General features: G+C 58.3%; 1 protein-coding gene across 2 annotated transcripts in view; it reads right to left on the bottom strand.

Annotated features, from left to right (window-relative positions):
* Positions 1 to 805: 805 nt before the first annotated feature.
* Positions 806 to 26,880, bottom strand: part of MEGF8 (multiple EGF like domains 8) — a 43,284-nt gene continuing 17,209 nt past the window's right edge. The window contains exons 15-41 of one of the 2 annotated variants that reach the window (XM_060129676.1): positions 26,327 to 26,563; positions 25,368 to 25,486; positions 25,147 to 25,278; positions 24,945 to 25,058; positions 24,191 to 24,439; positions 23,483 to 23,682; positions 22,952 to 23,162; positions 22,605 to 22,854; positions 21,955 to 22,087; positions 20,206 to 20,453; positions 20,005 to 20,115; positions 19,735 to 19,853; positions 19,151 to 19,358; positions 18,440 to 18,620; positions 17,719 to 17,882; positions 16,801 to 16,945; positions 15,346 to 15,577; positions 14,061 to 14,184; positions 13,706 to 13,919; positions 13,337 to 13,551; positions 8,475 to 8,682; positions 8,122 to 8,281; positions 7,511 to 7,703; positions 6,858 to 7,028; positions 6,566 to 6,696; positions 5,935 to 6,067; positions 806 to 3,739 (exon numbers count right to left, since the gene is read on the bottom strand). In XM_060129676.1, coding sequence (XP_059985659.1) covers positions 2,471 to 3,739; positions 5,935 to 6,067; positions 6,566 to 6,696; positions 6,858 to 7,028; positions 7,511 to 7,703; positions 8,122 to 8,281; positions 8,475 to 8,682; positions 13,337 to 13,551; positions 13,706 to 13,919; positions 14,061 to 14,184; positions 15,346 to 15,577; positions 16,801 to 16,945; positions 17,719 to 17,882; positions 18,440 to 18,620; positions 19,151 to 19,358; positions 19,735 to 19,853; positions 20,005 to 20,115; positions 20,206 to 20,453; positions 21,955 to 22,087; positions 22,605 to 22,854; positions 22,952 to 23,162; positions 23,483 to 23,682; positions 24,191 to 24,439; positions 24,945 to 25,058; positions 25,147 to 25,278; positions 25,368 to 25,486; positions 26,327 to 26,563 — 5,871 coding nt within the window. In that variant the 3' untranslated portion in view covers positions 806 to 2,470. The remainder of the gene's footprint in view (positions 3,740 to 5,934; positions 6,068 to 6,565; positions 6,697 to 6,857; positions 7,029 to 7,510; positions 7,704 to 8,121; positions 8,282 to 8,474; positions 8,683 to 13,336; positions 13,552 to 13,705; positions 13,920 to 14,060; positions 14,185 to 15,345; positions 15,578 to 16,800; positions 16,946 to 17,718; positions 17,883 to 18,439; positions 18,621 to 19,150; positions 19,359 to 19,734; positions 19,854 to 20,004; positions 20,116 to 20,205; positions 20,454 to 21,954; positions 22,088 to 22,604; positions 22,855 to 22,951; positions 23,163 to 23,482; positions 23,683 to 24,190; positions 24,440 to 24,944; positions 25,059 to 25,146; positions 25,279 to 25,367; positions 25,487 to 26,326; positions 26,564 to 26,880) is intronic. The other variant, XM_060129677.1, reaches the window with a different exon arrangement.

Genomic DNA, 26,880 nt, shown 5'->3' with positions numbered 1-26,880 from the left:
GCCATCTAGCACTGGTATTCAGTAAAATGTAAGCTCACAGTCACGTCTTGGAGGTTAGGTACGACCATCAGCTCATAAAGGCAGAACGTGTGGGCAGAGTAATCCCTGAAAACTCCTTAAATTGCTCATGAAGTCTGAAAATACCATGATATTCACAGGCCCCCTAAACCCAACACATCGTCATGTCCTTGGCTCAGTAGCAGACGAAGCAGCCGGCCTGTGTCTAGGGGCTGGGTGGTAAGTACACTGTGGAACACTCCCCGCAAGACTCCCACGCTGAGCGAGGCCCACCGACGGGATGGAGATCTCCCACTCCCACCTTCCCTCGCAAAAGCGCTCTTGCTTGGCCAGGGGACTGGTGGATAAAGGCTCCCATGATGCTTTTGGTTGGGGCTGTGAGAATCTACTTGAATTAGAGAAAGCTCACCGTGCTAGGGCCTCACCTCAGTCTTTGCGCTGCCTGAATTCTCTTACGTCAGGGGCCAGAAGAAAACCCAAACCTGGGAGCAAGGCAGTCTGTTTTCCTTCCTGAGACGAGCAGGGGTCTCCTTGTGACAGGGATCTGGGCAAGGGTCAAAGGCCTCACTGCCCTCATGTCCCCTCAGTTCATCCCTCCTGGGGAACAAGAGCTTCTGTAGTGGCACCACCCCCGCCAGGAGACACAGTGAAGAGCCAGGCTCAGGCCACGCGGCTTGGAGGGGGCACCAAGATAAGGACATTTATCTGACTTAACCAGCTCTCAGGTGCTGGGTCAGAAAGCCAAGACGGCCCATCCGCTGCACACAGACAGCACTTGGACACTGGATCTTCCCCACACTATTTGTTGCTTTAATCGCTCCCCCTCTTTCAGACGGCCTCTGAGGGCACACATGGCCTCAGACGGAGAGGAAGACACGGGGCCCAGCTCTCCAAGGTCCAAAAAAACAGCTGAGGGATGGAGTCTTGGGAAAGGAGTCCCAAGTTCAAGATGGTTAGGATGGGGTGGGGATGGGGGGCAGAGGCGGTCCTCAAGGGGCAGAAGGGCTCAGCAAGGTGGTGGCTGGGGTGAGGGTAGGCCCTGGGGAAAAGCCAGATGCTGCTTCAAGGCAGCATTGTCTGGGAAGAGAGCTGTATGTTGAAAACTCTGCCATTTCTATTCCCAACCCTGATGTCCCCCAGCCAACCCTGCCCTTCCTGGGGCAGCATCTCAGGCAGGGGCTTTGTCTCCTTATGCCCCCTCTGAGCACAGTGACCCTGGTCCTGGGGTCAGGTACCACCACCTGAGCCTCGTCCCTCCAGCCTAGCGGTGGCAGCAGCAGCGTCCTGCCCTGGCTCGCCCCTGGGCTGCCTCACTGTCCCATCTCTTCTCGGCAGCGTCCCTCACCAGTACAGCCAATCCCCGCACTCAGCTCCCTTTGCTGAAAATACTCCGGGTGACTGTGTTTCCCTGCTTGGACCTACCCGAAGACATGTCTCTAAAGGGGATCTTAGGTCTAAAGCTGGACTCGTGGTTTCCCCCCACAGCTCCAGTCTGCCCTGTCTTTATAAACCCACCTTCCACCCACAGTTTGGGCCACAAAGTTGGGGTCAGCCTGGACTCTTTCCCTCCCTCACTCCGACGTCCACACCATCGTCACATCCTTCCACCCACAGCCTGCATCTGTTCCCGACTCCTCTTCTCACGGCCACTTCCCTGATCTGGCCCATCTCTTGTCCCCCTGCTGCCTCTCTCACCGTCCCCAGTCCACTCTCCACAGAGCGGAGTGACCTCTTAAATACATCGGATCCTGTCATTCTCCCTCCTAAAACTGTCCGATGGCTGCCCAATGCCCTGAGAATAAAACCCCAAACCCTATGTGTGGCCCACAGGCCCTGGGTGATCCGCCCCTGCCTGACCCTGACCTCACCTCCTCTTCACACGTGGTCTGGGTCACACTGGCCAGCTTTCCGATCCTTCCAATAACAGAAGCTGGTTCCCGCCTCAGGGCCTTTGTCCTAACAGTTCCCTCTGCCTGGATGCCGCTTCCCACAGCTCTTCCCACAGCCAGTTTCCTTCTTAAAGTCCAGCTTCGCACAGGGACCAACTGACTACCCCAAGGTTCCTCGCAGCCATGTTCCGTTGCTACCTCACGGCACTCGTCCCATTCGCCATGGCCTGACTCATCTGTGTGTGCGCGCGCATGTGCGCGCATGCCGACGGGATCCCTTCACTAGAACCTAAATCCCACGAGATCAGGGAACCTTGGCTGTCTTGGTTCCCGCTCTGCCCAGTACCTTCAACAGTGCCTGGCACATAGTAGGTATTCAATAAATAATTGTTGAATGCAGAACAAAGAAGGCCTGTCTGGGGACCCCCCCACCCCACCCCACCCCACCCAGGGGAAGGAAACCAGAGGTCTCTGAGGACACAGTGTCCCAGGTGGAGGGGCCCCAAGTCCAGGGCGGCCCCCTCAGGGGACTCAACTGCTGTGGCTGAGGGTCCCACCACGGGTCAGAGAGACATGCTGGTGAGGTTGTCCTGGCTCAGCAGTCCCTTCCGGCCTGCACCAGCCCCGTGCCCACCGCCCCCAGCACCCCCGCTCCCCCCACAGTACTCATGCAGCCTGTGCCGCAGAGTGACAAGGGCTGACCCCAAGCAGGCGCCGTTGGGTGCATGGGGCCCGCCAGGCAGCTGGAGCAACAGGGTGGCCACGCCGGCCATGCCATCTTCAGTGGGCTCGAGGGTGATAGGCCCGGCTCGCAGGCCAGCAGTGGTGGCAGGGATGGTTGGTGGGCAGCAGCTCCCTCCCACGGGTCCCCAGGGCCCGCCAGCCCCCGTCAGCAGCAAGGGTGCCAAGAAGGGCTCAGAGCGGCGGAAGGCGGGTGGTGGGAGCCCGGCTGGCTTCCAGGCGGGGGCCGGGGCAGCAGGGTCGGGTGGGAAGCAGACGGTGACCTTGGCGAAGGGGCGGCTGGCCATCTTGGTCATTTCTTGCAGGTGCCGGCGCTGCTCCTGCCGCTGATCCAGGGCCTGCTTGGCCTTCCAGAGCAGCACGCAGAGTGAGAGGAAGAGAAAGAAGCAGGAGAAGAAGACGGAGAAGAAGACAAACAGGTCGATGTGGGCCTGGTCCTGCCGGAAGAAGAGCAGGCCCTGCGAGTCGGCCGAGCCATTAGCACTGGGCCCACTTGGGTCTCCCACGCCCAGCAGGAGCAGGTAGAAACGGCTGGACTTGAGGGTGTGGTGCTCGTGTGGGTAGGTGATGACCAGCCGGTCCCGCACGCCACGGACCACCAGCACCACGGATGGCTCTGTCACCGTCACGTAGGTGATCAGGCCCCGTGGCCACACCTCCCGCACTCGTGGCTCCGCTGGGGTGGCCGGCCCGCCTCCGGCCCCAGGTCCCCCCAGATCCCCAGCCCCCCGGGGCCCACCGTCAGCAGGGGGTGGAGGGGCTGGGGGAGGCGGTGGCGGCTGGATGTGTACGGTGTGGACGCCAGTGTCGGGGGCCACACGGACCACGAAGGTGTCATAGGAGGTGGAGACGTAGAGGTCCACGGCGCCAAAGGTCACATCCAGCGTCAGGCGGATGTCCACATTGGTGAACTTGGGCTGCACGCCAAAGAGGACAGTGCGGCCGGGGCCCAGAGCGCGGCGCTTCGGCTCGTGGAAACAGTTGGTCTGGGACGTGGGGTCCAGGCAGTACTCCTGCTCCACGGAGATGAGGCGGTAGCACTGCTGGCCACCCAGCGGGCTCCCGTGGAATGACTCCCGGCACTTGGCACACTGCGGGCAGGGTAGGGAGTGGAAGCGGCCATCAGAGCTGAACTCAGGGTCCAGCCCTCCTCCAAGGAGGACTGACATTTTGTACCTACTGGTAAGTAGCCCCTGCCCTGGGTTTCCACAGTGTCCCAGCAGCTTCCTTGTGACCCCCCTGGATTTCCCTGACACCGTGTGGACACTAACAGCATCCTACACTCCAGCACTGCTGCTCCTGGTGTCACCCCAGTGACCAGAGCACCCTAGTGGCAAGGCCTCTGGAACTCTGAGGCACAGCAATGAAGAGCTCTGTTGAATCCTGGCTCTACCTCCTCACTAGCTGTGTGGCCTTGGAATAGTGACTTAACCTTGCTGAACTGAAGATTCTTCCTCTGTACACAGAGAGTAAACACTACTGAAATCACAGGCCCAGCACAGGTGAGCCAGCCTTGCCTGCTAGCTTTGCTGTTTCTGGACTATATTGGGTAGGTCCTGCCTCAGTGCCTTTGCACTGGTTGAGCCTCTGCTTGGATCGCTCTCCTGCCTGCCCCGCACCACCCGCCCCGTGTTTGAATGTCTTTACTCAAGTGTCACATTCTCACTGAGGCCTTCCTTGGCCACTGTATCTACCATTTCCACTCCCAACATTTCCTAGCCCTCCTTTCTGCTTAATTTTCCTCCTTACTGCTCATCACTAACACACTACATGTCTGACATATTCATTTGTTGGCTGCTGGACTCCTCCATGAATTCCCTGAGGACAGAACATTTTGCCTGTTTTGTTCCCTACTGTGTCCCAATGCCTTGCACAGTGCCTGGCATATATTAGGTGCTCAGTAAAGAGGTGTCGAGTGAATGAGTTGGCTGGATAACAGCTATTTTGATTCCTGTAGTCCAGTGGAAACCACTCAACCTCTGGGATTGACCAGGGTCAGTCCAAGCTCCAAACCCAAGCCAGCTGTCTGACCTGGGACAAGTCTCTGAGCCTCCTTTTGCTCTTATGCCCACAGCTCACCGAGGCCCTAGCACAGCCTTCATGAGCCTTCCGTGTCTGTGCTGTCTCCACTGTATCTATGGCAGGCACTCCTTACATACTAACCACTACTGCTATCATTAGAAGGTAAAGAAACTGCTGTTTCAGAGCTACCAACAGAGCTGCTGGAGGAGGAGGTCTGAATTAAGCTCTGAAGCTGTCTGTTTTGACAAAGACCAATGGGCCTTTTGATTATGCATCAAGCAAGCAAAAATTCTGGGGACTTCCCTGGCAGCCCAGTGGTTAAGACTCTGAGCTCCCAATGCAAGGGGCACGGATTCGATCCCTGGTTGGGGAACTAAGATCATGCATGCCGCACGGCAAGGCTGAAAAAAGAAAGAAAGAAAGCAAAAATTCTGGTCTTGGATGGAAATGTTAGGGGTAAGGCTTGTGAAGCTCTGTCGCCATTTTGGGCGTAGTCGCATCTTTGCCAGTAGACGGGTAGGGAGACTGAGGCGAGCAAGGGATTCTCTTCCTTCTGGAACTAGAGAGAAGGTAGGTGGGTGGGGTGGTAGGAGCTGTACTCCAAGGAAGGAACATGGAATATCCCCTCTGTGGGAGGTGAGCCTGCAACACAGTAACCAACCAGGCAGTCAGTACAGGGGCTCCAGGAGCCCCCCAGCTGAAGAAAGGGGATATGGACTCAAGGGGAGTTTGCATATGGGTATTAGTAATAATATGAGATCCCCTACTGGCCCCAAGTGATCAGGTGAGGGCCACCACTTGAGCGAAAACTTGCCTGAGAATGAAGCCCACCCAGAGGAGAGCAGAGTCAAGACCCAGGGAAAGAAGGGCTCCTGACTGCACTGTGTGAGCACCCGGATCTGCCCATTCCTCAAGTGGACTCCAGACCTCAGTGCTAAGAGCCAACACATTTTCTTTTTTGCTTAAGCTACTACGAGATGAGATTTCTGGCATCTGCAGTCTCTAAGTTGTGACTATCCGTACTGGAGTCCGTCTCCTCACCTCCACCGCCCACAAGAGGCTCATTTCTGGGATCCCAGCAACACCGCCCGGGTCCTGAAACTGACTAGGGCTCAGGAACAGTCTATCAAGTCGACCTTGATCCCCATGACCACTGATATCGGAACCACGTTGTCAGTCCTGCCCGGGCCAGGCTACCTCATCCCAGCCCTGACCTCTTCTGGGCACGGGGCCCTTGGCCCATATCTTGCTTCTCCAGCCGCACCTGGTATTTGTAGCAGTCTCGGCGGTCACTGGGGGAGCTGCCCTGGCACGTGCCCGTCTCTGTGTTGTTCTGACACGGGCAGCCTGTCCCGTCCTGCTCGTTACATGTGTCTGCATGGCCATTACACTGACATCTGAAGAGAGGGAAGAAGACGGGGGTTATAGAGCCCCCACGACCTACAGGGGCCCAGGCTGGATGCTGTAAACGTGAGCTCCAACCCATGAGGCCAGAAGAGGAAACTGAGGCTCACAGAGGTCAAGCCGTTTACCCCAAGGCCACAGTGTTGGTAAGTGGCAGAGTCAGGATTAGAACCCAGGATGGACGAACTCCAGGGCTTACTGACCATGCAGAAGGAAGGGGGTGGAATGGGGAGGCTGTCCTGAGGCCTCTCCCTCAGGGCCCTCTCTCTCTCTTTGCCCAAGAGTCTCCACCAGGGCGCTCGGTAGCCTGCGTTTCAGCACTGGCCTGAGGGAGAGGGTCTCCCACCTGAGTCTAGTTCTTTGCCCCCAACCCGTGCCTCAGGGGATCTCAGCCTTTCCTGACTGAGGGCAGAGGACTGGGGAGAGGAGCCTGGCTCCCAGAGCTGTTCCTACTGAGCGGGGCAAGGGTTCCTGGCCCCCCTTCCACTTACTTGGTGCACTTCCCGTCGAGGAGGAAGTAGCCATGGAGGCAGCTCTCACATTTGTCCCCATAGCTATTATTGTGGCAGTTCACACACACAGCCTCGTCTTCACTAGGCCCCTCTGTCACCCAGTTTTCGATCTGGCCGAGGAAGGACAGGGTGATCACAGAAATGCATGGACCAGCCCCTCCTCCCTCAGAGCCAGGAGTCCAGAGCCCGGCAGCCTCCTCCTCCCTCAGACTAGGAGCCCCCAGCCCCTCCTCCTTCAGACCCAGGAGCTCGGGACCCCAGTCTCTTGCACCTCATCTGGATCCAGCGAGTACTTCTCCGGCTCCCTCCTGGCCATTTCAAGCTCCTTCCTGGAGACGCAGACCTGGCTGTTGCCCCGACAAAAGGCGTGGCAGGGCCGGCAGGTCCCGCCCCCCACGGCTGAACCCACGAACAGGGGGAGGCACTGCTCACAGTGGCTGCCCTGGAAACCAGGGACAGGGCAGTCAGAGGGGGTGAAGAGTCACAGTGGGTGTGAGAGCTGGGGGAAGGTTCTGAGAGCACCAGGGGAGGGCAGCAACAGCTCAGGCATTTGGCTTGGGCAGTCCCAGCCCATCTGCCATTGAGCCCTGTGCCTTCACTTGCACACCTCCAGTGATGGGGTTTCACTCCCCTTCAGCCCCAGTGTTGCGCTCAGAAAGCCCTTCCCCACAGGATCCCAGATGCTCCTCCACGGGATCCCCCTCCCTGGTCCAGTAGTAATTCTGTCCCGCCATCCAGGGCGGCCCCTCTGTGGTACAGACCCAGATGGTGTCCCCAGGGTCCTCTCGTACTTCCTTGGGATAGGGCTAGGCCCCCTCCTCCCTGTGCCTAGCTCACTGGGGCTTGGAAGGAGGCTCGAGATGCCTGAGTGTAGGCTGAAGGCACAGAGGCCCGGGGCGAGGGCCTGAGGTCCCGGACGGACACCTTGGTGTGATTGTGGCAGAGCAGGCAGTGGTCGCGGGCCCCCACACCGGCGCACTCGCTGTGGCGGTTGCAGCGACACTCCGTGGAGCAGTTGTGGCCGACAAAGCCGAAGTGGCAGCGGCAGTGGTCGGGCTCCACGCATGAGCCGTTCACGCAGCCCTGGGCGCACACGGGGCGGCACAGCCCCGTCACGCTGCAGGGGTGGGGCAGGAGTCAGCGCGGGCCACTCCCTCCCAAAGGCACACCCAGCCGTCAGCACGGTCCTCACCGCGCCTCTGAGGCCACCACCGGCCAGCCCACCCTCTTCGCAACTAGTCCACCCCCCAGTCCGCTGCATCACTCCCCTGCCCCGGGTCCAGCCCAGCACCTCCTCCAGGGGCGATGACCCCCTTCCCAGGGTATCCTGTTAAACTAACTGACCAACCTTGCCCTCCACGACCTAGCCCCCGCCCTCACACCCTCCTCCACACCTTGGACTATGTTTTCTTGCGTCCCACTTTGATCCATGCCCCGTCGTCTACCGCTCCCCACAGACTCTCCCACCCCACGGTCTGCCTGGCCCTGCTCCCCTCAACCCCACCCAAGCCCCCGCGTCTGGCCTGTAGCCTCACTTGTCCATGGTGTAGCCCGTCTTGCAGCTGCACTCGTAACCGTGGGGCCGGTCATGGCAGTTCTGTGTTTCATTGCAGTCGTGGTGCCCGTTTGCACACTCGTCCTCAGGGGGGCAGGACAGGAAGGCCCAGGAGGCCCCAGGTCGCCCACATGTCAGCCCTGGCACGAGGATACAGGGCTTCACTGTGGAGGCCTCTGAACCACTCGCCTAGCCACCCAGGCCCTTGCTCCCCCTTCCCCTGAGCGCCACCTGTGAGAGCCGCCGGCGGCCCTCCACGTTCCCTGAACCAACCCCACGTCAGAACGCAGACAGGAGCCAGCCCCACTCACCCCATCCGAAAACCCGTCTCACCATCGCGGGGGCCGCTGAGTCCACCCTCCAGGCAGCGGCCACCCCCATCCTGGCCCCCCCAGGCACACCAGCCACAGTGGGGCCGCCGCAGGCACAGGGCGCACTGTGTCGCCTGAGCACAGCCCAGGGAGCAGCTCTCGGGTCCTCGGAGCAGCCGCCCGCAGCCTCCAGCCATACATCGCAGGGGCAGGTAGGAGGGGCTCAGACACTACAGGGGAGGGGAAAGGGCAGAGAAAGAAGATCAAGCAAACACCTCCTGGGTGTCTTCCTGGATTGCACCCTCTTCTCAGAGATCTCACCCCTGCTGGCCACAACCGGGTGGACCAAAATGGACATCAGCTGGGGTCATCACATTCTCCCTCCTCGGCATTTGTAACTAGAAGTTCAGACCAGAAGTCAGGCTAGGGACATCCTTGAAACTAGATTGTGTAGACTAGGGCTGGCTGGGCCGTTTGGATGAACAAATGACAGCAAATGAAGAGAACAGAGAGAGGCAAGAAAAGAGCAGAGACAGAAGGAAGCAGAGATGAGAATCACACACCCCAAAGACAGGGAGACAGGCAGCTTTCCAGGCTCCACCTCCAGTCCCTGGTAGGGCCTGGCTGCACTTTCTACCTGGGTCACAAGAGGCACCACTGTGTTGGTATAATGAGCCCCTTTACCAACCTGGCTTGGGATGCAGCTGTTTCTTACAATCAAAGAAAGGCAATGATCCCAGGTGGAAAAAGAAACAAGCATCAGGAGGGGGGTTGCCAGCCACAGCCTCTTAGAACATGGACCCAGCTGCTGGGGCAACAGGATCCGCCCGTCCTTGGCTGGGAAGTTGAGGAGTCCGTGGTCAGGACTCAGCAGCTCACACACCATCACTTATTGTGTCCTGAGACCCAGACACAGTGCTCAACGAGGTTCACACTCCTGGAAACTTACCTCAGTGTATGAGAGCATTTTATTTACGGCTTGGGCCTTAAGTAAAGTACAAGAGGAAAGAGATTAGTCTAGGCTGGCTGTCTGGAAGCACTTAGGAAGAAACAAAGCAACCATGCAGTCCTGAAATAGAACACCCTGATAGCTGTGGCCGGAGCTCTGAGTCCCTATGGGTTACGCCGGTGATGAGCCAAGCCTGGCTGAACTGCCACAGCCAAATTCTCCTCCAGGTTAGGCTTCCAGATCTGAATTTAGCGCACCCCTTGACAAACAAGAGGGGCAATCTGGAAGGGGGCCAAGAGAAGCCGGGGCTCCAGTCTGCTCAGCACTTTCTGCTGGGACCCCCCCTAGTGGCCAAATGTGATGCTGCTCAATACCATGAACTGCATTTCCGGTGTTCCTGGAAGAGATGCAGGATCCTAGCTCATCTGCTGACATATGCCCACAGCCTAGCAAAGTGCCCGGCGCAAGGAAGGTGCTCAATGAAGAATTTGGTAAAAGGACAAAGGGAAGGAGGGAAGAAGCCAGCCCGCCAGCCAGCCAGCCAGCCAGGGAAGGGAGCACCTTGTTGTCTGCCCCAGGCTCTGAGGCCAAAGGCATTTAGAAGAACAATGCCTGACTGTTAAAATAAGGCTGCCCTTGAGCGAAATCACAATAGGTCTGGTCTGCGCACCTGTTATGATTGATCTGTGTTTTTAAAACACCCGAGCCAACAGTTTTAACTGATTTTCCCAGAAATCAGAAGATCTGGCAGCCGCCCTCTGACATTCCCACGCAGCATCAGCTCCGCGCTCTCCATTCAGCCGCCCCACCACCCCCTCCCGCCTCACACCTCCTGAGCTGCCTGCAGGCTCTCTGGTGTTGCCTTCCAGTCCCTGGGATCCCAATAAAAACAAATAATGGAAATCTCAATAATATTTAGGGAGGACGTGTATCACCGGAAGGACCCCAGGCTTGAGGACGAGAGGCCTCTGCTTGTTAGAGGTGCCACCGCAGGGGACCTCTGCCCTTGCAGCCACGCCGAGAGCCCTACGGGGAGCACCCCCCACTCCCAGCCGCTGCACTGACCCTCTTGGTGTGACCCAGACAGCGGAGACTGGGAATCCTCCCAGTGGGTGGAACATGGGGATGTTACTGAGTTTTTACTGAATAGCAGGCCGGGCTCCACGCTCTACATACATTCTCCCATCTAACTTGGACGACCTTCCTATGGGACGGTGTGGTATGACACAAAAATGTATCTGGCCTTTGTCCCCAGTTCCTGGTACTGAGCTACTAAAACACATAGGGGTTCCTGAGCGGTGGGGACGTCTTTTGCTGTTCATAAGGGACCCCTTTTACACCTGAGTTTATGTTTACGGGGTGACTTAGGGGAGTCAGCCGAAAAACCAAGTGATTAGAGCCCCACCCACCCACCGGGGGGTCAGGGGAGAGATTGAGCTCTATAAAAACACGTGAACCATGAGATTCAGGGGACTTCCCTGGCAGTCCGGTGGTTAGGACTCTGTGCTTTCACTGCTGTGGGCTGGGGTTCAATCCCTGGTCGGGGGACTAAGATCCCGTAAGCCGCGCGGCACGGCCAAAAAAAAAACAACAACAACAACAATGCGATTCAGAGAGCTTCCAGGTTGATGAGTGAGTGCATCCTCTGGGAGGGCGGCATGTCCAGTGAAGGCATGGAAACTGCATGCCTTGCCGATTCACCTCTTCTATTTGGCTCTTCCTGAGCTGTATCCTTTATAATAAACCAGTGTGAGTAAGTAAACGTTTCTCTGAGCTCTGTGAGTCATTCTAGCACATTATCAGCCCTGCAGAGGGGATGGTGGGAACCCCCAACGTACAGCCAGTTAGCCTGGATTTGTGACTGCCATCTGAAGGGGGAGCAGTCTTGTGGAACTGAACACTTTAACCTGTGGGATGTGACTCTGATTTCACGTAGATAGTGTCAGAAATTAACTGAATTGTTGAACACATAGTTGGCGTCCAGAGAACTGGAGAATTGGTTGTTGGTGTTGGAAAACACCCCAGACAGGGTCTGTTGACAGCACTCCTATTTTACCAAAGACTCGTGTAGGCTCTTGGGTTGTGAGATGGTGAGTAATCACACCTCAGTTGGGTCTTGCACAATCTTGCACAATAAAGATGAATGAGGAGTAGGGCTTCCCTGGTGGCGCAGTGGTTGAGAGTCCGCCTGCCGATGCAGGGGACACGGGTTCGTGCCCCGGTCCGGGAAGATCCCACATGCCGCGGAGCGGCTGGGCCCGTGAGCCATGGCCGCTGAGCCTGCGCGTCCGGAGCCTGTGCTCCGCAACGGGAGAGGCCACAACAGTGAGAGGCCCGCATACCGCCAAAAAAAAAAAAAGATGAATGAGGAGTAGACAGACTCACAACTCTGGCCCAGTGACACTGTTTCTGGATATCACAGCAGTAGCTGAAGCTTTCTTATCTCCTGCTGGGCTGGGGCTGGGGCTGACTGCCTGTGTCTGCCACTGGGACAGCTAAATCATGCCAGGCAGAGGCATCTTTGGTTTTTTTGTTTTGTTTTGTTTTTCAGCCGTACCGCACGGCTTGTGGGATCTTAGTTCCCTGACCAGGAATTGAAGCCGGGCCCTCGGCAGTGAAAGTGTGGAGTCCTAACCACTGGACCACCAGGGAATTCCCCCCAGAGGCGTCTTTGGAATGGACCTTATGAGACAGCACGCACTGGGCAGCCAAAGGGTGGACCATGCCCATGTTCAAGAATCATCTCTCTAGACCATAGCCATAGATGAGGGGTGGGTCTGAATGGCTGTGTCAGAAGCAGTGCTCCTTCCCTTCCCTGGCCACACCTCACTGGACCACGGCTGGACATCTAACTCGTGAGCTGAGCTGAAGTCTTCCCTGAGAATGTGAACTAACAGAAGAACACAGAGATGACTGTGGTCTCTGGAATTAGAAAGTCACATAGTGACTCCCCTGGTGGTCCAGTGGTTAAGAATCCGCCTTCCAATGCAGGGGACGCGGGTTCGACCCCTGGTCGGGGAACTAAGATCCCACGTGCCGTGGGGCAACTAAGCCTGCGTGCCGCAATTACTGAGCCCGTGTGCCACAACTACAGAGAAGCCTGCACGCCGCAACGAAGAGCCCACAGGCCACAACTAAGACCCAACGCAGCCAAGTAAATAAATAAATATTTTTAAAAAAAAAGGAAGTCACACAGACTGAGGGTCAAGGTCTGCCAGTTGAGGTGGTGTGTGTTGATGATCAAGCCGAGAGAAACCAGAGGATGGAGACGTGCAGAAAACAGCTGAGATCAGAGACCAGGCGGCCCAAGAAGGATGAAGCAACAGTACTTCCTACCTTTCAGACAACATCAAATACCCCCGGTTCCTTATAATAACACCAGCTCGAGTGGGTTTCTGTTTCCTACAACCAAAACTTCTAAAAGTAGAGAGAGAAAGAGATGGAGGAGGAAAGTGGAAAGGTGTGAGAGGGAGAAGGGAGATGGTATTGAGTCACGGGAAGGATGGGGCGAGGAGAGCTTAACTGAGAGTTGGAGAGACACCAGGGCTGAGGAGTCAGGAAGGGGGTGCTGGGACATGACGGGGAGACTCACAAGGCAAGGAGAGGGACTTCCCTGGTGGTCCAGTGGTTAAGACTCCACGCTTCCACTGAGGGCGCGGGTTCGATCTCTGATCAGGGAACTAAGATCCCCCAAGCCGTGCGATGTAGCCAAAAAAAAAAACCAAAAAAACAACAACAAGAACAAGGCAAAGAGGGAAGAAAGAGATGTTGGAAGAGGCGAGAGAAGAGAAAGTGGGAAGAAAGAGAAAGTGTGATGGTGGGACCAGCCCTAAGGAAATGGAGGCGGACGTAGGACAGCGGCGGCGGGGTTGGAGAAAGGTCAGTGTGCAGCAGGGAGGAGGGCCACAACACACCCCGCTGGGGGCAGTCAGTACCTGTTGGAGGCTGCTGCTCCAGACACAGTGCTGCCAGCCCCCGTCTGCACCCTTGGAGTCCAGGCAGGAGGTGCAGTTGGGCAGGAGGTGACAGGGCGTGGGGCAGGGCAGGGGGGGCGATGATTCCACCGGCATCGGGGACACGTTCAGCAGAGAGTGGCTGAAGCACGTCCAGTCATAGGTGGGCTGCACCGAGAGGATGCGGCGGGTCTCCCCTGGGGTTGGGGGCACACGGATTAGAAGCAGGTCCGGGCCCCCAGCCCCCTCCCCTCCTCCTCCCTCAAACCAGGCCCCTGAGCCCCTTGCGTCCTTGCAGCAGGAATCCAGGCCCCCAAACTCTCCTCTCGGGGAGCAAGCCTCAGGGCTCACCAGTCCTCTTGAACTGCCGCGTCCACATGCACTTGCCCTCCCTTGTGCACTGCTTGCAGTCGGCCGCCCCACACACGGCCTCCGAGCAGTTCCCAGCCCAGAAGACCTCTCGCTGGTTGATGCGACAGTCATTCTCCGAGGTGCAGGACCCATTGCGCCCGATGCAGGCACCCTCAGGGCAGTTGGTACACCACTTACAGCGGGGGGCAGATGCCTGGCGGGGGGATACGGGCTCAGCGGGGTTGTCAGGGCCCCCAGCATCCCTCCAGCCTCAGGTCTTGCCACCCAATCCCAGCTGAAGAGCTCAGTGGTGCCTGAGCCACACCCCCTTCCCACCCCCACCGCCATCATTCACCTCTCCATCTCCAGGCTGCAGGGTCCGGGGATGGCGGGCCAGGCACTCACTGCAGGTCCGCAGACGTCGACATTCCTCGGGGGAGTGGGGCATTGGAGAGCAGGGGGGACCACCACAGCCCAGCCTGGGGAGACATGAGGTCTGGCTCATCACATTCAGCCAGGCCCCACTCTTCCTCCTCACCCTCGCCTCTTCCTGGTGCCTCGTGGACACCGTCCTGCAGGTCCCACATATGCACTCCCAAGTGCTCTCAGCACAGGCCTCCCAAACCTGCTCCTCCCCAACTCACTTGGTGATGGTCCCACGTCCACCTATCACCCAGGCCAGAGACACTGGACGATATCCCATGGCCTCTTGGCCCTCCAGCCACCGAGGCCTCTGCCTCCTGAATTCTTCTCTGACCATCCCCTCCTCCTCCAGCCCTGCAGCCCCCGCCCAGTTCAAGCCTCCCCCTTCCAGGCCTCCACCTGCAGCCTCCCCTCGCCACCCCCTCCTTCACAAGCCTGCCCCTGCCCTCTCCTGCTTAAACCTTCTGTGCCTCCCCATCACCCACAGTGGAGGGCCATAATCCCTCACTCAAAATCCTTGAAGGCACAACTGTTTCAGAACTTTCCAGGTTTCAGAAAAGCAGTGGGTGTACCCACTGTTACATAATACCCCTAGCAGAGTCTGGGGGAGCACCCTAAAAATCAAACCCTTTAATATTCTGTAGTAAACATGGTGACACATCTAATGGGACAAAATAAAGCCCGTTAGTACTCTCATACCACGTTAGTAGCCTCATACCAGTGCATGATAACTGCGCAGTCAAGTTAGTTTGTGCTAAACCTAGGACAGCGCCTTCAGCCTCCTGATATGTTTGGATTCCCAAACTCCAGACAAGGAGTCTTGGAGCTGGACGGAGCGCAGTTCAGCCAGGCACCGGAAGCCCTTTCTGAGCTGACCCACCCACCTTTCCAATCTCATTCTTCCCCAGCTCAGATGGTTTCTAAAATACACCAGATACAGCCCCGCTTCTGAACCCTCATGGTCTAAACTTGACCGGTCATTTACGGCCCAGTTCAGACTCAGCTAACTCCAGCCCACAAACAGGGCTCCCCACTCGGTGAGGTCCCCTAGCCTGCCCCTGCCTGTGATAAGCTGCCCATTTTCCCATGTGAGCTGGTCTCCTAACCAGACCACACCCTGCTGAGGCCTCCCCCACAAGCCTGGCCTGGCACAGAACCCACTTCGGAGGGCACCAGTACCACCCACCCACCCACATGCTGTCAGTCTCCATGGTTACCTATGGGCCTGGTCCCCGGACAGGCAGGCCCCATGGCACCAGGTACAGGCCCCAGACTGGTTACAAGCTTCGGGCGAGGGCAGCAGGTGGCAGGGGTCAGGGGGCAGGGTCAGGGCCAGCAGGCGGCCCAGGGCCACTCCCCCAAAGCCTCCTGAGATATACAGGCGACCCCCTACCGCTGCCACAGCGTGGGCCACAGACTCCTCCATTGGTGGTCCCACAGAGGCTGGGCCTGGGGAAAGACAGAAAGTTCCGAGAGAGAGAGCAGGAGACTTGAGGAAGAGATTCACACAAAGGTACCAGTCAGAGAGGGATGCTGAGAGGAGAGACAGTCTAAGGAGAGCAGAGACAGACAACGAAAGACACAGAGAAGACAGAAAAGGCCAAATAGGACAAGAGCATCAGACACGGCAAGACAAAAGAGAGGGAGAGAGACACATAAACAGAAAAAAGGAACAGAAAAGAGTGGAATAAGAACAAAGACATGGGCTTCCCTGGTGGCGCAGTGGTGGGGAGTCTGCCTGCTGATGCAGGGGACGCGGGTTCGTGCCCCGGTACGGGAGGATCCCATATGCCGCAGAGCGGCTGGGCCCATGAGCCACGGCCGCTGAGCCTGCGCGTCCGGAGCCTGTGCTCCGCGGCGGGAGAGGCCCATGTACCGCAAAAAAAAAAAAAAAAAAAAAAAGAACAGAGACAAATGTTGTGGAACCCGGGGATTTCGCTGGCAGTCCAGTGGTTAAGACTCTGCGCTTCCACTGCAGGGGGCGCGGGTTCAATCCCTGGTCAGGGAACTAAGATCCTACATGCCACATGGCGCGGCCAAAAAAAAAAAATGTTGTGGAACAAGACTTAAGGTGGTGGCTGAACCACACTGTGAAGGTACTAAATGTCGCTAAATTGTTCGTTTTATGATGACTAATTGTGTTATGTGAATTTCACCTAAATTTTTTTAAATCCTCAAAAAAAAAAAAAAGAGTCAGTGGAAAAAATAGATTAAAAGCGAAAGAGAGTTAGAGACAGAGTGTCAGAGAAAGGAACAAAAAGCAAAGGAGACAGGCCCGGAGACACACACACACAGTCAGTCATTTACAATGACCGTCAAATGAAATAAAACGGCAAGATACAATCCCTTTCCAGCCTATGAACTGGAAGGAAGCACCCTCACATATGACAGTCGTTGCCTCTAGAGAATGGGATTATGGGGGATTTTTTCCTTCCTATTTTACAAATTATCTACAATGACCATCATTACTTCATAAACAGAATTAAAAACTTTTCTAAGACAGAAAAAGAAGGAGCGTGTCTCCGTGGGTGCTTAGATAACGTGGAGAGGACAGGAGCTTTGCCTGTGGGCCTGAAGGGACCCAAATGACCCCTAATGAGTGAGAGTCGCAGGACAGGGCCAGCGCTCCCCCTGGTTGTCCCGCGGCCTCCCAGGGAGAGTGGTGGACTTACGGATGAGGTCAGGCAGGAGCCAGGTGTTGCAGTTGACCTGGTAGAGCAGAACATCGCTGCTGAACTCGTCAGGGTCCGAGCGCCCCCCAAGGACCACCATGGTGTCTCCTAGCAAGGCTGAGGCGTGGAAAAGTCGGGGGCGGGGCTGATGGGGAGACACACGGCAGGATGGGCTGTCAGAGCCCACGGTCACCCGCTCTTCGTGCTCCCTCTCAGCCCACCCGCCACTCCAAACCTCCCCACGCCCCAGCCCCTACCAGCCCACCCAATCCTAACCTTCCTCAAATCTCACCTCCTTCCTCCGGGAAGCCTCCCTCATTCCTCAGAGCTGTCTCCACAGCCATCTTCCTTCCCTGAACTCCCAGAACCCCTAAACCCCATGCTGTTCCTCAGGAACCCAGCATCAGATGCTTGAGCTGAGCCCCGTATTTCTTGGGTGACCTCGCCAGCTGGACCGGGGCGTATCCTGCTGGGGCTCTTACTTCCATCTCCCTTGCGGTCCAGCCCCAAGAAGGGCTTGGGAATATGTTTGTGGATGGCAAATGCAATTGTCTCTAAACAGCATACCCGGGGTTTCCTGCTCTCCCACTGTCTCCTTTGGCCTTGAAGGCAGAAGCACAAGGAGCCTCAGTGTCCCGTTTCACAGCTGGAGAGGCCAGGAAGGGGAGGGACCTGTCACGGCCACGCCCAGAGTGTGGCAGAGCTGGGACAGAACCCAGGCCTCTGACCTCCTGGTCTAGGATTCTTACCTCCAAGTCACAGAGAGAAGAAGGGGAGACTTGGGGTACCAGAAAGGAGGCAGAGTAGGAATCCAAGGTTGAGCCAGTCCCTGGGGCACTGGGGAAGGGGGGGGCCCCTCCCGGGGGGGCCCCTCCCTCCTACCCCCTACATTCATCTGTCTGGACCTTTTCTCCTGACCTTTGCCCCCTGAGAAGGGGCCAGCAGGCTCCAGGTGCGGTCAGGACAGTGCAGGGAGTAGAGCTCAGGGGATGGGGCCGCCAGCTCCACGTGGAAGCGGAAGCCCCCAAACACGTAGAGGGAGTCAGTGGCCTCGTGATACACAGCGGAATGACCATATAGACCTGGGGGTGGAGGATTAGTGAGCACAGAGGCTGGGGGAAGGGCTGGTGATCAGGAACACTCCCCGTCTTCCTGGGCTCCCCCTCTCGTGACCACACCACCACCCTACCAGGCCCTGATGCCAGAGACCTGGAATCCTTTCTCAACCCCTCCTTCTCCCTTCGGTTCTAAAGGACAACCATTAAAGAGACCCTGGGAAAGAGAAGAGAGGGAGACAGGGTGACCAGAATGACCTTGCGGATGGTGATTAAAGAATGTAGAAGGAGAGAGAGAGAAAGGAAAATACCTGAGGGGCACTGATCTAGGACCTAGAAGAGGGAAACAGTGACCCACTGCTACTGGGCAGGAGGTAGGCAGCTTCTCATGAAGTCTGGGAAGGGTATATAAACTGAACTTCTCAAAAGGCAGCATCCTGAGAATGTGGGCAGGTGATGGGGGTGGACAGGGAGACAACAGGTAGGGGGGGCAGTGACCACAGCCTACAGGAGTGGACAGAGAGGATGGCTGGGAGTCAAAAGCATAGCTCCCCCTCCCCGCCATGCCCTGTCCCCAGGCCCACCTGTGGGAGGTGTCCCGCTCTGGGGTCCGGACACCCAGGTGCCGGTTGCCAGCTGGTACTCAAGCAGCTGCTGGTTGAAGCCATTTTCAGGGGAGTAACCACCCACCAGGAGCAGAGACAGGCCTCGGCGGGCAGTAAGGGTGTGACCAGCAACTGCTGGCAGCTCCACGGTCTGCGGGGCCTTGGGGATGAAGGGTGGAGGTCACGGGGGTGGGGGGCAGAGGTCAGGGGTCATCTTGTGGGTAGAAGCAAGGCTCAGAGCTCCCCGAACTCCCCTTGAACCACTAAGGAGGTCGTGAGCTGCCTGGGGCAGGTCAGACCCCAGGCCTCCCCGCCAGCCGTGGTCCCGGCAGGTGAGCAGCAGACCTCTTGCTGTCTCTGCCTGCTCAGTGTCACTTCTTCACGTAGGAGTAGCCTGGGGACCCTTTGCGAAGCCCTTGCTCCTCTGCTCTCTGGCTGCATGGGGCTGACTGTACCGGCTCCACAGCGGGCTGTGCCCCAGCCTGGAGACCAGAGCCTCACGTCCCCTTGGCTAGGGACTGACTCAGGAATGAAATGTGACCCACAATGGCCAATGAAATTCAATTCTGGGGCTTGTGCTGAAGCCCTGGGAGGAATCCTCTTCCTCTGGGGGCAAAGCTGGCAGGAGCTGCTCTGGTCACCTTTGCTAGAGCCTGGTTGTGGGGACTAGGGGAGGGGAGAGATGCTCACCTTCTCCTGCCGCCACTGCAGGGTGGTGAGGTTGAGGACCCAGAAATCCCGGGCGACGCCCCCAGCCGTGAGCCCCCCCAACAGGTACATGGCGCCACGGCCAGCAGGCACATAGGCAGCTGCATGGAAGGAGCGGGGTGAGGGGCCTGGGCCCCCGTCCTCAGCTCCTGCCAACATCTGTGTCCACCGCCTTTCGCTCACTGAGTACCTGGCGCCAAGATGCAAAAAGGCAGCCTCACTATACAGTCATACCAGCATGCCCTTGGGTGACCCCCCTACACACTGGTATCCCAGCAACCCCTGGGATCACCCCCCCCCCACTTGGCAGGTATCCCAAAACCCCTAAGGTGACCCTCCTATGACAATCACCTTACCATCCCCTGGGGTAGCACCACCCAAATAAGTGTCCCAGTCCCTGAGGTCAGCCTCCTGCGACAAGTGTCCCAGCATCCTTTGGGGTATCCTTCACCTGTAGACGTTGTCCTGCACCCCCCCGAGGGGACTCTTATGTCAGAGACGTCTCAGTGTCCCCTGAGGCAACCTTTTCTCATTCAGGCATCCTACATCCCCAGGGCAGTCCTCACCTGTACAGGTTTCCCAGCAGCCCCTGGGGCAGACCCAGGCCCCCAAACATCCACAAGGTGGCCTCAGGTCCCTCCACCATAGTGTGCCCCAGGCGGTGCAGGAAGCGGCTAGCTGTGTCCTGTGGGTGGGGTGCAGACATGAGGGCTCAGGTAAGGGCATTACAGAGTGGCAGGCTGGGCCTAGGGGGTAGTCTCGGGAGTGGAATGGGGAGAACGATCCAGGAGGCGGGCTGCATGGCACCTCCCCGCCAAGGGGCATCCACAACTCACGGCTGAGAGGCGGCTGTCCATGAGGGTCTCCCAGACCAGCTGCCCACCGTCCAGCTTTGTGGCACAGTCAGGTCCCCCGAAGCCCTCAGCACAGATGCACACGCCCAGGCTCTGGGGAACAGCAGAAGGAAGCTTGGGAGGAGCCCTCATTACCCCCACCCGGCTCCCTGTCCCACCCAGCTTGCCCTCTTTCACCTGTACCTGGTTACAGGTCCCTGCCCCGTTGTGGGCATTACAGTTCTCAGGACACAGAGCCATGCGGCAGTGTGGGCCTGCCCAGCCCTGGGGACATCGGCAGAGTCCAGCATCTGCGGCCCCATCCTGGGGCACACACTCCTGGGGGACAGGGCAACTCCCGGGGCCCCCTGACCCACAGCGGGCAGAGCCCACAGAGGCATTGAAGCCCCAGGACGAGGAGCCGTTGGCCTCCCAGTGCAGCACCAGCAGCCCTGTTGGAGAGAGTCCAGAGGCTTGTCACAAGGCCTCAGTAAAGTGATATTTAAAAAGGGGTGGGGTGGGGCTTCCCCGGTGGCACAGTGGTTAAGGATCCACCTGCCAATGCAGGGAACACGGGTTCGAGCCCTGGTCCGGGAAGGTCCCACATGCCGCAGAGCAAACAAGCCCATGCGCCACAACTACTGAGCCTGCGCTCTAGAGCCCGCGGCCCACAACTACGGAGCCCGTGGGCCACAACTACCAAAGCCCACGCGCCTAGAGCCCAGGCTCCGCAACAAGAGAAGCCACCGCAGTGAGAAGCCTGTGCACCGCAACGAAGAATAGCCCCCGCTCGCCGCAACTAGGGAAAGCCCGCATGCAGCAACAAAGACCCAGCGCAGACAAAAATAAATAAAAATAAATAAACTTATTTAAAAAAAAAGAGAGGGGTGGCCTGCAGGCCCTCTGACCTCATCACCTCCCACTCTCCCGGCCCTCCTCGCTCCAGCACCACCAACCCGCTTCCTGTTCTCAGAGCCTGGGCATCTGCTATTCCTCCACCTGAACTAGTTGCCCCTTACCCACACCGTGAAATCTCCCTGCTGCAAAGACTCCCTCCCCAACTCCCCAGACAAGCCAGGCTCCCCACTCCTTTCCATTTCCTCCTGTCCCTTACCAAAAGTGTCACTATTCTGCCTACGATTTGTTCCCTGCTGTTTGTCACTCCCCACCTCTGCGGTGAGCCCGTGAAGGCAGTGCCTGTGCCCCTTGTTCACTGCCACATGCCCAGAATTTAGCTCAGGCCCAGCTTACTGCAGGTAGACATTTGCTGAGTGAAATGGAATCGAGGGCCCCTCAGCTCTAGTTGCTCACTGTGAAGGGTCTGGGCTTGTGTGCAATCGCCGTCAGGCCAACTACAACTCTGCCCTCTCTCTCACAGCCTTGGAGCCACTCTGATTTACAATATGAAGAGAAGTATCTCCAAACCTAGGCCCTTTAACTGCCATGGGTAACAAATTATTTCTAGTGCATCTCCATCAGCTAAGCACAGCTGACGTAATGGGGCCTGGGAATTCTTGGTTGTGGGGGCTATAGCCTGTGCACTGCAGGATGCAGAGTAGTATCTCTGGCCTCCACCCACAAGATGCCAGTAGCAGCCCCGATCACGACAATCAGAATGTCTCCAGACACAGCCAAATGACCCAAGGGGCAAAGTCACTCCTGGCTGAGAACCAGCGGGCTGAGGAGATAGATGCTCAGGGGCCCTCGCACCAGCTACATTCTGTGTGTCCCAAAAACATGTCCCACGTGGACCTTCTTTCCAGAGACACAACCCAGCCAGTACAATCCTCTCTATTTGCCTCTCAGCTGAAGAAACTGAGACCCAGAGGTGGCAAGGGACTGCCAGCAAGTCTCTGGCAGAGTCAGGCTGGGTTTTGAGCCCACCTCAGGTAGCAAGGTATAGGGACAAGGGACAGCCCAGGACAGAGGTCCCACTTCCCCCAGTCCCCATACCAGACAGGGCCTGCACAGTGAGGGGCCTGTCCCGCCGCTGGCCGCAGAAGGCAGCAATGAGGCTACGGTCCGACTGGACGACACCAGTGTCCAGGAAGCGTGGGAATCCATCAAAGGCCAGGACATAGCTCAGCTGGAGAGGTGTAGAGTAGGATCAGGGGATGATGAGGATGAGAAAGAGGAATGCTTGGGGTCTGGGAGGAGGTGCAGCTCAAGCAGAGAGGGCAATCTGAGACTGGGGAAAAGGCTGCTTGAACCACCTGGGCAGATTGTCAAACTGTGGCATGGAGGCCACCATTCCCACTCCTGTGTTCATAACAGACATGGTTAATCAATCAGGCACTCTTGCATGGAGGCTCTTTCTCAACACACAGATCCTGGCAGCCACCACCAATCGATCAGAGTTGGCACACAAGGTACCAATATTTACCATACCTGGACTGGGGAATGGGAAACTGGAGTCCAGGAAACAGGAGGCAATCTGGGAAATGGGAGGGTCTGTGGGCTTAGGAACAAATGGGTAGGAGTCTGAGGAACAGATCTGGGAGTCTGATGGATGAAAAAACACAGACATGGGGGCCAGGGTCCGTCTGAAGATTCAGACTGGGTGGGGGAGACATGGGCCTGTAATCAGTGCCCTTGGTGCTCACCGTGCAGGGGGTGCTGCTGTCGGGGGAGAAGGTGAGGGTAAGTGGGGGACAGAGGGTCCCAGGGGCACAGGGCTGTAGCACCTCGGTGGCTGAGACAACCCACACACAATAGGACAGGCCTGGTCCAGCTCTCGCTGCCCCACCACCTGGAGGCAGTAGCCCCCCAACCCGGCGTGAGCCCAGTGCCACGGAGGACACGTTGGTGAGGAGGGCACGACCCCCACACTCCCGGAAGCAGGAGCCACCAGCCCTGGGGAGATGGAGGAGAGCCAGTGTCAGACCAGTCCTGCCCTATCCCACCATGTCCCTAACCCCACCCTGCCCCGCCTGGGTGGCCCCTGGCTCACCGGGGGTCCCCATAGTAGCCAGGAGAGCAGAGCTGGCAGTGGGCGCCCTCAGTGTGGTCCTGGCAGAAGCAGAGCCCGCTGAGGTTGTCGCAGTGGCCTCGGCGTGGGTCCCCATGCCCGTTGCACTGGCAGGGCCGGCAGCCGCCTGAGCCTGTGGCGTTACCAAAGCTGCCCGGCCGGCACCGTTCGCAGTGTTCCCCCCACGTCCAGTCTGTGGAGGCCCCAGCAGCCAGGATGCAGAGTCAGCGGCAAGAGCGAGAAGGAGCCCGACCCTCCCCAACCCCACCTGGCTCAAAGGAGGGTAACTGGAACCCCGACTGGGGAGCAACTGCAAATCCCAGGAGGGAGTACTGAGGCCCGCCAGAGGGGTGGGTGGCACTGAAACCTGTCTGGGGTGAGGAGCAGGCAATGGGACAGAGGGACTCAGAGCTGGGGAGGGGACGCAGAACCCCACACAGACAAAAGAAAACAGAAGCCCCAAGGAGGCTCCCTTGAGGCAGCCCCGAGGAGCTCAGGATGAGGGCTGCTCACCCTGGCACTCATCGCAGAAGCCAGGCCCCCGCTTGTGGCAGTGGCTGTGGAAGTTGCAGCCACAGTCCCGAGAACAGCGGGGGGCGGGAGGTCCTGGGGCAGGCGTGGGAGGGGGCAGGTCCGATGTCCAGCCCAGGTCACACACGCAGGTGAAGTCTGGGGGGCCACTGCACACGCCATGGCCACAGTCCTCCAGGCACCTGAGGGGGCGTGGCAGGGGTGGGGGAAGGACTGGGTAGGCCTGGAGCCCCCAAGGCATCCCCCCTCATCCCACTCCACCCCATTATCTCCATGGCAACACCATCATAAGCTACTGCCTGTTCCACAGATCCTGGACTCCATGGGTGGCCGTGTCTCCAAGGCAACCCCATCACATGTAGTAACTCCTGTCTCTATAGTAACCAAATATCACCACTGGTGATCTGTTCCCTGTGAAAACCCCTTTCAACTTGATCCTCCTCCATTTCTACGGCAACGCTGAAGCCTGTGGCCTGCAGTCCACGGGCGACCTGTCTCCACAGTTAACTAGTGTTACGTTGAGGACCCTATCACTCTAATGAGGGCCTGCTCTGCAAGGTAAAAACCCAACGCTCACTGGAGAGGCTGGCACCATGGGAGGCAGCCCAGCACTGTGATCACTTCCTCCCAACATCTCCGCATGCACCAGCCCTGGGGCGACATCTCCATGGAAACCCATGCCCTACTCACGTGCGGTTGCAGTATGTGATGCCATCACCCTGGTAGCCCCTCTGGCAGTGACACTCATAGCTGAGGGGTGTGTTCAGGCAGGTCGCCCGCAGGTGGCACCGCGCCAGGCCCAAGCGACACTCATCCACATCCGGACAGCGGGCATATGCCCAGCGGGCAGGGAGGGCCACAGACAGCCCCAGGCCCTCCCCGACCCACAGGGAGCAGTTACCCCCACCCAGAGGCCCGGAGAAGTCCCCCTGGAGGCAACTGGGGAGGGAGGCGAGGTTGAAGAAGGTGGTTGGGTCGGGGTGGGGGGGCGCGGGGGGATGATAAAGAAACAAGAGACAGAGACAGGAAAACAGTAACAGGGAGAGGGGAGATCAATCAGAGACAGAGAAAGAAATATGAATACGGAGAAAAACAGAAAGAGGGATGGAAGAGAGGCAGAGAAAAACCCAGAGAAGCCAGACAAAAAAGGATTTTAAAAGACAGGAGAGAGAGAGGGATACAGTGAAAGGGAGACAGAAGAGAAACAGAAACAGACAAGAAGAAAGAAAACAGAAGGAAAGATGAGAGAAAACAAGTCACAGAGACAGGGGAAGAGTTGGCAGGGAGAAAAGAGAGAGCGAAACAGAGAGAAGGAGAAGGGGGGGAGAAAAACAGAGATGATGGTAAGAAAAAGGCAAAGGGGCAGAGAAACAGAGGCCGTTAGAATTAGGGTGGGCGGAGAGCCTCCACCCGGCCCCGCCCCCAGGCCCCCGCCCTGCCTCACCGTCCCAGCGTGGGGTTGTCCTCATTGCCACACCAGCCACACTCGTGGCTCTGCAGACACTCGTGGCAGGTCAGGAAGCGGTCACAGCTCCGGCACCGCGGCTCTGAGTGCACGCTGCAGGGTGATGGGTGTGGGGCTGTCAGAGCCACCCCTACCCTGGTCTCCGCCCTCCCCTCCTGGAACCCTGCCACCCGGACCGCACCTGTCGTCCCAGCCTCGGCAGCCCCCGTGCGGGTACCGGGCCAGGTAGGCGGCGAACATGAAGCAGGTGTGGGTGGACTGGCACCAGGCACACTGGCTTGAGTTGGCCAGGCAGTCGTCACAGGTCAGGCGCCTGGGGGCGGGGAGCAGGGACAGGGTCACCCCACAGCCTGGCCCCCACACACCCTCACACACCCTCTCCCTGGGCCCAGCTGGGCTCACTGGCTGCAGAGTGGGGGACACTCCTGCAGGCTCTTCAGGGCACCCCGACCCCGGCCCCGCCGGCTGCACGCTGCGTCCCCCTTGCGGCTGGTGCTCTGATGCCACTCGCAGAAGGGGTCCTGGGAGGTTGGAGGAATAAGAGCCCAGCTTAGCCTTCTCCCTGGGGCTCCCAGCGCCAGTCTCCCAGGCAGCTGCCTCCCTTGCCTGCCAGGGCCCACAGACCCCTGTTCCAAGCCCAGCTCCTTCCTACAGCCACTGACATCCATGGGTCCTGCCTGACCAGCACCCACTCCCTTTTTGGGCAGTAGCACCACTGTATGTGGTCCAGGTGGCGCTGATTCAATCCCTGGGGTCCAGAGGTGGGCAGCGGGACACTCTCCTTCCTCCCAGCCTCACTGATCGGTCCAGGGGCTGGCACAAGCCCCAATTAGAGCAAATGAAAGGCACTTCTGAGACTTCTGTTGAACTGACGGGTGAGTGAGGTGGGGACAGAAAGGTGCTCTCCTTCCCCTTGGGGCTCCAGTGGCTGGGTGGGGGGATAAAAGTCTGGAGCCCCTTAGGCTCCCTTGCCACTCCCAAGGAATGAACCTCCAGGGAAAACGAGAACGTGGAGTGGAGGGAGGTGAACAGCTGACTACACGGTTTGAACCTCTGGGGCGAGCAGGCCGAAAGACCTACTCCTGGACTCTGCTGTCTAAGGGGATAAATGCTCCTCTGGTGCAGAGGTGCTGAGCTGGGTTTTCTGATCCCTGCAGCATGCAGAGTCACGCCTGCCAGGAGCTGACTCTCCAGCCCCTCTCCACTGCTCACAAACGACAAGGGCCCCGACTGTCTACCCCACCACCGCCCACAGGGCCCCTCGGCTACCCGTGCCAGCTCTGGGGGGCCCACGCCCTTGCTCAGTCGCCTGCTTTGGCTGACTCGGTGCCGAGCCCTCCCCGCTGTGGCCTGGTGGGCACCTGGGTGCAGGCGTGGCAGTCTCGATGCTCCTCACAGAGTGGGCAGAGGGCAGGCACCAGCACCAGCAGGGAGCCGCCGGCCCCGCGGTCCCCGCAGTGGGCCCCACTCTGGCGCAGGTGGCAGGTCGCGCTGGCCAGGCACCAGCCGCAGCCCTGGTCTGCCAAGCAGCCCAGGCAGGAGGGGTAGGAGGCGCAGGCCGACGAGCGGTAGGGCTCCAGGAAGAAGAAGGAGATCTCCTGGGGACGGGGGTCACATAAGGGTCGGGGCTCCACGCTCCACGTCAAGGTTTGGGATAGGGATTAGAGTTTGGAGCTAAAGACTTAAGCGTCTGGAGACAAGGTTGAGAACTCAGGCCCGTAGAAAGTCAGGATTTAGGACATCAGCAGACAAAAGGGGATCAGGGTTTGAGAAAATCCAGAGATGAGAGGTCAAAGTATGGAGGGCAGAGGTCAGGGTCAGCAAGATCAGGGCAGGAGGAGTCAGAGACGCGGGCAGGGGTCAGAACACGAGATCAGGTCAGACTCTGGGGGTCAGATGTTGGGGTCCAGGGGGG

This window comes from Lagenorhynchus albirostris, chromosome 19, assembly GCF_949774975.1.
Source record: "Lagenorhynchus albirostris chromosome 19, mLagAlb1.1, whole genome shotgun sequence".
Taxonomy (NCBI): domain Eukaryota; kingdom Metazoa; phylum Chordata; class Mammalia; order Artiodactyla; family Delphinidae; genus Lagenorhynchus; species Lagenorhynchus albirostris.
Note: the sequence above shows the minus strand (reverse complement) of the source record. Positions and strands in the feature narration are given on the sequence as shown.